Genomic DNA, 11,175 nt, shown 5'->3' on the forward strand with positions numbered 1-11,175 from the left:
CCCGATAAGGAGTAGGTAATAGTGAATCATTCTCGTAACGAGGGTCGGGTCTAACCAGTTCGCGTCTTGGGGAATGTGACCTACAAAGTTAGTCTGTGTACTGAACTTATAGTTATCTCAAATCTTTCGGCCTGAAGTTGGGTGCCCCATTTAATACCTCCTACACTCCTTATTTTAACATAGTACGGGATAGTCAATTGGTGAATCACTTGATCCTGAATCGTGTAAATCCCTTTTAATATCTAGAATACCACAAGGATCAAAATTATTTGCTGGTCTTAAGACAATTGAAGAGGAGGGAAGGATATGGAACTTTATTAACACAACAGTAAGCTGAATATTCACGTCAATATTCCAAGGTACTAACCCAGGCAAACCTAACCTATACTAGAGATCAATATGTATCAATATTCTAAGTCAGTGTTACTGCGTCAAGCCAGTATTTTAAGTCAGTGGTACTCAGTCAAGCCGACCCATACTAAAGACAAATATTATAATATATATCTATGCTATCCAAAAATACCTATAAGCAACATATAACTGACTCATTATAGTAGTTATTGTTTTCAAATTAGACTGTTCTCCATAATACTAACAGCAGATATTAATGAGTCTTCAAATTCTGTTGTATCGACCATAGAATACCTAGCCATACTCATTTTGAACAAGTCTCTTGATTACTTACGTCAACTGACAGTAGATAACGATGCCAGTTGGCAACCGATTGTTACTCATTTCGTATCGACCTTTTGACTCGATTTTTTTCTACACGGGATACAATGCCTCCACTAATAGCACTTTCAAGGATAAGCGACAACTGTTATTGGGTCTTTTGTCGCCGACAAGCAGACAGTTAGCGATGTATATCTACCACTTACTTATGTTAAAAGGAGTCGGGTCCAATTAGGTAAATTAGGTTAGGGTTGTCAAAACAATGCTGATAAATAAAATATGATTCATTCAAGATGGCGTCTGACAAGGCAAAAGCCGTTAGCGATTTTAAACTTTACATCGTTTTGAAGATCTTTGTAACGAGCAAGCAGGAGATGCTTTAATAAAGACGATTATTCAGGGCTCAGTGAAATTTCTGCTATCACATATTTCATCTATAACGATTTGTGGGTCGACAAAACATGAAATATCATTACACAGTTTCTAAAACGTGAAAGTGCAATATAAACCCACACAAAACTATTTAATATAAAAATTATACGCTATTACATTCCAATTAATAAACATAATTTAACTTGACGTACAGATAATAAATATCTTATAATTATAACAGCTACTGGCATCATAAATCCAACACCTGTGCCCACGCGACAGCCCTGCAAATGGCAGGAGTTCAACCGCTCTGAAATCGACGCGGCCCGATGAATAGATTCCGTATGCGTTATCTACGTTACTAAACATTAATCTGTCGAGACGATGGGCGTACTTGGGGGCTTGTTAGGGGGTCAAGGATTATACGTTGGTAATTAACGGGGGTCAAAGGTTCTTAGGGACAATGGTGAGATGTTATCTGAGAGTACACTTTATGAACGTTTTGATTTGTCATTTGAAATTTAATGAGCTGCTAATGTTTTGATGGTGTATAGAAATTCGTATTTATGTAAAGAATATTATTATGTTAAAAAAAATGTGCAAACGAGATACGTTACGGAGACCGATCGAAATGAGCACTGACTGTGGAAGCCCTCTGCCCTATTCAGGTTGTAGTGTTTGTATCTATTTAATAGATATTATACATTGTCTCACGTACACCAGTAAAGGGGGTAGCTGTCAATCTGTCAAATCGGAACCGTCAATTGGTTGGACTTAAGACGAGTGCTTGCGTTTGGAACTGTGTGTAGAAGTGAGCCAGTGAATAATAGCTGTTAGTGCTTTTTGTTGTAAATACCAAATTAACATTCACAAACACTACACAGGGGACATAGGAACTTAAAGATGAATGATGACATACGTTAAACAAACTAGGTTTTAATGTATTTAAGGAATATTTTTCAAATAATTTCGTACAAACGTAATACGACATACAGGCTGTGTGTTGTGCATTACGGTATTGGCATAAAGCTCAACATTATTGACGTATACTAATTTAAATTGAGTAAAAATAATGGAGAATATTTATTTTGTCTCGTAGGTCATGGTCCACCAAACCCACCCTTAATACATCTATAATCCAGTGCCAAACCGCGAGTTAATGAACAATCGTAGTTGTAACTTACAAGGGGATCTGAATAATCGACACCGCATATCTGATCGCAATCTATTTCGTCGATTTATAAGGATCTCCCGGTTTCCTGCTTACGTACCATAGATTTTATCTAGAATACCGTTCGGTTTAGTATTTACGTTTTAATTGTTCGTACGTTTTAGGCATTGATGGGAAAAATGGGACCGTTTCTACGACTAGTGTGTCCTGTTTGTTTTAATTGATTGTGCATTAATTCTGTGTTAAATGTATCTTGGATATATAGGGCTTACGGTCTGTGTGTAAGATTGTTGACAACTATTTATATGGGTTTAATGACAATAATGATGCCACATGATGCATATTTTATACCATAAATCATAATATGATTTAAGTATTACGAACTCTCATTCAAATATTTTTTTTAATTTAAATAGTCTTTCACAAGCTCTTTTCAATCGTCATGAATCAACCACTTCGGAACGTGTTATCGCTGTGAATAAGAAGTGTAATTGGCCTTCGTTTTTTTTTTATTATGAATTCATACTGTATTACCTAGCTGTAAGTTTTCCAAATAAATGAAAATAAAATAAAATAAAAAAAAACAACGTGTAAACACAAAGCAAATTATATGAGTTAAAAATTTCACTCCATGATGGTTATCATAAATAGCTTTTTTACTAGATGTACTAAAATAGTCGATAACACAAGGTACAAACTCTAAATTAAGAACGTATACATTGTTAACAGCGGCTTTCGTTTCACACCTAAGTACTCGTCTAAATATTCATACACGCTTAAATTTGATAAATTACTCCTATGGTTTTAAATGGTGTCCGATTCCAATTTCTTATATGTGTCATTGATTATCCAAGCATACCTGTACACAAGTTCAAGGACCAAGAATATGAGACAATTCGAAACCAGTCACTACCGGGTAAAAAAGTAAAAAAAACACATGTTACACTATTACTTACCTTGATCCTTCATAACCGCAACCGCGTGAGTCACACCGCGCCACGGACTAGGTAAGTCCAAGAACACGGCATCCGCCTTGCCTTGTAAGTCTTCGCCGAAGCCCTCCTCAAGTACGTCCCTGTGTTGTGCCTATAATATTTTTTTATTAGGCCAGCTTTTTTTAAACAATTCTTATTCGCTTATTGAGAAAATACTACAATTATAAGACTGTACGTTGGATTGAGGGGCCACTCTCGAATGAAAAGATACCAAACTTCCCGAAGCCAAAACGCTACATATTAAACTATCGATGTCGAAGGTATGATCCATGGAAGATTCGGCGAGTTTTATTTATAGATTAAACGGGATGACAGGGCAGTCGTTTCGACCTGGTAACATATCCCGGTATATCGAGACAGATGACAACTTTAGTACAAGGGCTATAAATTTTTCAGATTGTTCCAGATGGACATAAAAATTATAGTTAATGAAGGAAAAGCTACAACAATACATACCGTAACAAAGTCAGCAAGCCCATGCTCTTCAAACTCCTCCGTTGCTACTTTCGTCCGATGTTCGTGGAAGTCAAACGTGTACACGTGGCCATGGGGCCGCACTCGACGTATCAGAGCGTGGGTCAGGGACCCACTGCCCGTTCCTGTTGGATAATATCTTGACAGTGTATTTGTAATGATGTTGCTATATTGGTTTGATTGAACAGTGATTATTTACTTTTACTATGTTTGAGGTTGCATTTTTTTTTATGGATGCCTGGACATATTGGTATTTATTTATTTTGGTACACCATCAGCATAATATATTATATCATAACATATTAGTATGATTGATAGTAATCAGTTTGACTTGGCCATTGTTAAACACGAATCAAGATGTTGTTTTATGCCACCATATTCTGATTCAACCAAATGCCTTCAACTAAAAATGTACATGAGTTCATGCCTTTATCCCTAATTTAATGGTTAAGAAAGTTTTAATCCACGCCAATAATTCCTAATTTAAACAAAACTAATATTAAACTTACCAGCTTCAATAACAATACTTCCCGGAACCAAATCCAATTGCAACATAATCATACTGATATCAGGAGTGTATATTATTTGTGTTCTATGAGGGAGCGTCAAGGACCAGAGCTCTGGAGTTGGCTGTAGTACATGGCCCCATCCTTTTGATAACTCAATCTGTTTTTATTAATATTTAAGAGTTAAGACATTATTTTATGTATGTACTAGCTTTTGTTCGGTGCTTAGCCATCTAGAAGGAGTTTTCCAGGATTTTTATTCCGACTTACTTGATATATATCGTTATATTATGACCAAATTACACACAATCGTTATAAATTCATACATCCATCTTCACAAACTTCCGCATTTATAATATTAGTAGGATGAGTGTGTGTCAAAAAATACTAATAAATAATACTTGAAATTCAATGTTACTTGATAAAGAAAATGCTATCTGAGTATTGAGTAACCTATATTTATGATAGTTTTGGTAGAATATTGTATTAATAATATAATTAAATAAATTTTGTTATATTTCTTTTTATTAAAATGTTTTTTGTTCGACACTTGCAAACAACTTGTAGATCACACACAAATATTGAATATACTAAAATAATCAATGGGTTGTAGGTTTGGAAGAAATATTTTTTTATTTAAAGAACCCTTTTAAGGTGGTAGCTCAAGGTCCATTTTCATACATTTTGTTTCGGCAATTTTACAAATTTAATATGACGAAATTTTAAAGGCAGAAATATCCATGATTATTAATTATTTTTACATTTTTCTTTCAACTGCGAGAACTAATCACTAACTAGACGTGAATTTAAATTCTTTACTTGCCAATACTTGTTTAGTTACCCAGATTAAAGCCGAAACAAAATGTATGAAAATGGACCTTGAGCTACCACCTTAAGTGCATTGATAACTTTTTTGTAAGTATTTGATTGTATTATAGATTTATGACTATTTTCAAATTCCATCATCCATAATGCTTAATGATTTTTTATGTTTATGCGAATGTTAGACACACCACCTCATAACCACAAAGGTTGCAAAGTTCTTGAAATGTTGGGAGAAAATTATAAAATAAAAACGGCAATAAAATCCGCAATATGAATTTATTTTAAAATCCACAGTGCTTTTTAATGATAATTAAAGGGTTTTACAACCACTTAGCAACATCTCACTTTCCACAGTAAATATTATAAATTTGAAAGTTTGCATGAGTTCATGAAGTGATTTAGGCTCTCAATAATTAGATATTTCGAGAAAATTATTGCAAATTTACCAATATATTTATATTATATATTTTCTTAATACTAATATCTAATCAGTATGTTATCATATATTGAAGTAATAATATAGAAACTATCTATTATCCCGCAACAATGCATAATGGGACTCTTTAGGATTCCTGTATGGCAAAACCTAGTTTTAATATATTATTGAATAAATATAATATAGAAAATAGGTCTTGTAGAATATTTTCACTATTATAGGACTGGTACTGTAAAACATAGAAAAAAAAAATATTTATTATTGTAGCCGGTGAACTATCACCGCTATGGTTAGAGTCCAGCTTTGACCCCATTTTAAGAATTATGTAGCTTTAAGAATACTTACGCGAGACCCATATTCAGCTCCAATTAAGTTTTTTATTTTTAACGCGCCAAACTGTGTTTGAAACACGTTTTCAATAATGTCACCTTTTTTATTTTTTATTTCCGGCCGGACTTCTATAGCGTATATCGTATTACTTAAATACACTATCACTGTATCCCCCTCATCAATTTTCTGTTTATAATTACGGAAACTCATTTTAAAACTTTTAACTTTACTTGTATATTTGTAAACAAATCGGATATCAGTAATCGGACAGGTTAGATTTTTGACAGAACGACACGGCGTTATCACACAATATTTACGTTTTATTAGAAAATCAACAACTGCGTTTTGACCAAATATTTATTAAAGAATAGAATAAATGAATATGATTCGGAATCAGAAATAAAATTTTATAGAATTAAATATTTGAGAGATATTTTTAAATAATCAATATTCTAGCTTATTGTAAAATAAATGCCAAAGTATCATGTAGCGGCTAAAGCAGTTATAAAACGCAGCAAAGTTAATAAATTTTCCCATTGGCTGTTTGAGATTATATCTTCTATTACAACCAATTGAAACTGTTTCCTACTTTTGGTTTCACTTCAAGTTACATTTGGCATTAAATGTCAATTTTTGACAACACAAACCTAAGCTTGTTGAATATTTCGAGAAATGTAATTTATTTATAATAATAAACTATTGTGAAAGGAAAACTAAATGGAGAAGATTTGATAAACAGACAGCGTGGCAGTGCAGACATTTCGTGTCAATGAATAGAGTATTTTGGTTCCAAAACTCATAAACAAATGCAATAATGGATGCGTCTAAGATTACGAGCAAAACGAGCTCATTGAAGGCTCTAATTCTCAAAGCTTGGAGGGAACGTTGGACTGATATACAATGGGGAATTAATATCAAGACTATTTTACCAAGAGGTGTTAGTGGAGACCTGTATAACCTAGCTGATTGTATATTACAACAGGCTATGGTAGGATGCGGTGCTAATCAACTGGTTATTTCATATTTAAAACATTCACTAGCTTCACATTTGGTGTCTTACGCGGCCGTATTACAGAGGATTGCGAAATTCGATGCTTTCCACAAACCGCACTGCATTATTAGCCTCCTGGAGTTCCTGGAAAGTTTCCTGGACAGTATAACATGCAGGGGAAAGATGGAGGAGGAAGTGCTGGCGTACGCCGTATCGTCAATAATATTATGGTTGTTGCAAGTCTATCATTATTCACTCACCAAATATCCATCATCCAACCCGATACAAAGTCAGGATCTTTTGGAGAAGTCAACATCACTTCTTAATTCAATAGTAAACACAGACTTTCTGCTTGCGATGTTCTATTTGGCTAAACAGAATGATCCAGATGAGTATAACGGCGACCAAGAAGTGTCAAGAAATCACCGCATTTATGATGATGAATACCCAGTTCAAAGCTCCAGCGACTATTCATGAAACATTGCAAAAGATCTGCAACATGGAGATTGATAAAATTGCTCCGTTGAACAACAAACCAGAGCCTGTTACATATTGCTTACAAGCTATGATAGCCATAAATGTATTAGCTAACCCCAGTGCTGATATGCAGCAGTTCTCCAGCCAACTCCTCATGGTGCAAAGGACCAAGGGTTACTCACTATCTAGACTGTATTGTGAACTGATTAGAGCCTGTTTCATATCTCTCAATGATTCTAGCAAGGATGCTTCAAAGCAGGCACTATGGGCTGCATTTACATTCCTCAAAATACCACAAGTCATGAGCTACCTCCATAGTGTGTGTGGTACAAGCAATAAAGAAAGTGAATTCTCGTCAGAAATGGTAGAAGCATTTGAGAAGTTACTACAGTCAGCTCCTTTGTTAGATGTTGTTGATACAAAAAATTCTTGTAACAGTATTATATCCCTCATTGAGCCACTAGTGAAGCTAAATGTTATGTCTGAAGCTCATTTATCATATTTTAGGCAGAAGAGAGAAACAAAAGATGCGAAATTGCAAAAATTAGAACCCACCGGGCTGCAAGGCTCAGTTCCTTCCTTTATAACCTGTGCCGAACCTACGTTAGCTGGCATTCTGAAGACAATGGGAGGAGATTTCCATAAAACTCAGGAATCTCTGTACGCCATGCTGTGTCAAATAGTAGGGGGCACAACGTTGGACACTATACTGGCTGTTGCCACTGTTGAAGGAAAGTTGAAGCTTTTTGTGTCAAGACTGATAAAGTTTAATGAGTTTGCATTATTTGCGGCAAGTGAAAAAGGTGCCCCACAGACAAAAGTATACATATTTGACATTTCTTTCCTACTTCTATGTTCAATTGTGCAAGATTACGGAGCTAATGCTGTGCTAGATGAAAATGGTGATTCTTTTTTTGAAAAGTGGGTTAGAGAATGTATGGTGCATAAAGGAGTTCACAAATCTCCAGAACAGATCTTACAAAAATGTGAACCACAATTGGTAGATGTATTTATACACCACTTGAGTGCTCCAGAATTTGACTTCAAGAATACAAACATGAAACCCCATGATCTATGCATGAATGTTAGTGGTGCAATAAAAGAAATTCTGTTTGCTTGGGAACAAGGATCCCTATCTGCCTCTGATGTTAAAAGAATGTTGGACTCTTTGAGACATAAAATGGCTTCATTGGCAGTTTGTGCTTCAGTGTGGCTTTGTTCATACATAAATGTGGTCCATCAAGATGCTTTCTTAAAACCTATCAATATGGTTCAACAATTCCTGTCACCACCAGAGTGATGCTGAGTTATCACAAAATGATAACTTCAAGGAAAGAGCCACTCTGATGTGTCAAATAATAAGGAAAATGCAATATGACATACATCCGCCATCAGTGCCTAAGTCCAAGGCTTTAGTTTTGACCCACAACATTATTTCGCGACAGCCTATACTAGAACAACTGCAAAGTGTCTGGGAAGATATAAAATCTAGAGGGTATCTCCACATTGATGCCACCCACATTATTGAAAATCTCTTGAATACCACTGGACCTGTTTGGTTTGTCACTAACCTAGTAAGGGAGACACTTAAATTTCGTTATCAAGAGGACCTTGACAGATCTGTCGATATAGTACTTGCTATGTTTCATTTGGATATTGGGAAGTGTACAGAGGCGTTATTGCTTCATGTTTTGCCTCAATACTTGTATAATGCGAAGCTATGCGAAGATTTAGTGGAGCCTCAATCTGCTGTATTGGCTAAACTATCTGTATACAGCATCTATGCCGCACTAGAATCTAGTAATATCAACAAAGCGCATATTTCTAGAAAGCGTCGTCATGATGACTCTGAAGAAATGGACGCGATGTGCTCTTCAAATAAAATGAGAAGACTAAATGATAACACGTCAGATGGAAGCGGAATGTACTATTCGCAGGGGCATGGCAACTCGGATATCGTCCTACGAGAGCCGTTGCTTTCGGCTCTAGATACTTTGTACACTTCTTTCTCGCAATTGGCGGGAAAAAATGGCGAAGTCACCCCCCAAACACATTTTATACTGCAGTTCTTGGTTTACGTAGTGCAGTGTGGACAAGATCGAACGCCGTTCGTATTGCAAAAAATGCCAAGTGAACTAGTGCCAACGTTAATAAAGGCTCTTCCTGATAGTTTTAATATAAGTTTGATTCTGAGATTGTATGATTTGTCCACTGCTTACGGAAGAAAGGATACAGCAAGAGACTTATGCCTTCTCAGAAATATGCGTCTTAGACCGGACTTGTGATAAGAATCTGTTATCTAATGAAAATTAATGTAAATGTATTTTAAATAAGTAAAATAAATTGGAGAATTTACATTTATATTTTATTAATCAATACCTATTTTGAGGGTATTTGAAGTTTACCAATCTGCACTTGGCAGTGTGGCGGACTAAGGCCTAATCCCTCTTAGTAGTAGAGGAGGCCCGTGCCCAGTAGTGGGACAGCATAAAATACAGGGCTGGGACATTGTTATTTTATTATTATTATAATCACTATTTGGGTAATAAATAGACTTTTTGGTTGTAATATCTTTACTTTTCAAAACTCGATCAACAATATAATGTTCATAAATTAATACTACATAATCCAACTACGATAGACATCCTGTTTTAATTTTTACATAGTTACATCTAAAATTATTTTGTACAAGTTTTCTTATCCAAGACTCGAATTTGGACGGATTCGTAAATTTATCGACAGTACAAAAAATTACTTAAATGCTTAGGGATGGTATTTATTACGCGCAATATTTTATAAATAATACACATTTGCAAATGTACTTTTATAAACTACAAGAGGAAAAGTAAGAAAAGAAATAACTAAATAAAACTATCATGCATCACCTTATAGGCTGGAAATATAGAAGTAGATAGATATTTTTTTTTAATGCTCAAAACATCGGTTATAATCAAAAATTTTAAAAAGATGCACAGGTAAAAGGCGACTTTTTGGAACTATTTCGTATTCTAACGTATTATTACGAAGTAAATAAAATACTAGGAAATTAACTTCACCGATATACGATATTTACATCGACATACTTCATATACACAAATCATATGACATAAAGCAATATGTTTCACTTACACTAACTTTATTTGTACAACTCTACAGCAATGGAATGTTTATTTACAATTTATCTAGCACTTTACAAAAAATCTTACATACACAAAGATCACAGGGGAGTTCCAGAGCTTCTTATAAACCTAAAATTAATAAAATTTATTCATACAGGGGTAACAAAATATTGATCTATTTAAAATAATAATACACGATAGGTATTGGTACAGTTATAATGCTGGCTTTTTGGCATCCGGCGAGTCTGGATGTGGACGATCTAAAACAAAAACATTCGATTATAATCGTAGAAGTAACAATCTTATTTTCTGAATATTCGAAGGGGATTCGAGAGGCAACAGACTTATTTATAAAGTTGTCAAGTAATTTACAGTAGGTAGTATGTTGTGGCGGCAATATCGACTCCACTTTGATTTTAAAATCAATTTAAACTTCTGTCTAAAAGCACTTAATAAATACGCAATTACATCAATTGTCTCATGTAATGCTGGCAATAAATTACCAGTCCGGTTTTGTTTATAAGTGATAAATTGTAAATTCCAATCATTTTTCCAATGCAATCTATATTTAGCGTTGACATTTTAATTGAATTGACTGTGCCATTAAGTCTGAGAGACAAAATTTACTATTAATACTCACCTATTTGTCTTCTGAGCACATCTTCTCGTGTCGCATTATATGCTGGCGGTGGATTACTGACCCTCATTGATAAACTTAATCTATTAGGATTGCAGTTCTCATCTACTGAACTCTCTCCGCTGTTAGCGAATGTTCTTTGACTCCTATTCCACGTCTGCTGATAGGAA

At 34.8% G+C, this 11,175-nt stretch overlaps 2 protein-coding genes and 1 long non-coding RNA gene across 3 annotated transcripts; 1 reads left to right on the forward strand and 2 right to left on the reverse strand.

The window, feature by feature from the left end:
- Nucleotides 1-3,171: 3,171 nt before the first annotated feature.
- Nucleotides 3,172-6,077, reverse strand: LOC115452245 (tRNA (adenine(58)-N(1))-methyltransferase catalytic subunit TRMT61A; the record flags this gene model as incomplete). Its single annotated transcript, XM_037446936.1, is given in 4 exon segments — nucleotides 3,172-3,301; nucleotides 3,667-3,809; nucleotides 4,194-4,350; nucleotides 5,797-6,077. Coding segments are annotated over 4 exon segments (625 nt in total), but the record flags the coding sequence as incomplete, so codon positions are not given.
- Nucleotides 6,078-6,387: 310 nt separating this feature from the next.
- Nucleotides 6,388-9,610, forward strand: LOC115452246 (mediator of RNA polymerase II transcription subunit 24). The gene is given in 3 exon segments (XM_030180712.2): nucleotides 6,388-7,170; nucleotides 7,172-8,543; nucleotides 8,545-9,610. Coding segments are annotated over 3 exon segments (2,937 nt in total). The 5' UTR covers nucleotides 6,388-6,595; the 3' UTR covers nucleotides 9,535-9,610.
- A 194-nt stretch (nucleotides 9,611-9,804) lies between these two features.
- On the reverse strand, nucleotides 9,805-11,168 carry LOC119193345. Its single transcript, XR_005113919.1, has 2 exons — nucleotides 11,009-11,168; nucleotides 9,805-10,628 (listed from the first exon to the last, which is right to left on the reverse strand). It is a non-coding gene; the product is annotated as an uncharacterized LOC119193345 (long non-coding RNA).
- Nucleotides 11,169-11,175: the final 7 nt, after the last annotated feature.

The sequence above is a fragment of the Manduca sexta genome, unplaced genomic scaffold, assembly GCF_014839805.1.
Source record: "Manduca sexta isolate Smith_Timp_Sample1 unplaced genomic scaffold, JHU_Msex_v1.0 HiC_scaffold_403, whole genome shotgun sequence".
In the NCBI taxonomy this organism is placed as follows: domain Eukaryota; kingdom Metazoa; phylum Arthropoda; class Insecta; order Lepidoptera; family Sphingidae; genus Manduca; species Manduca sexta.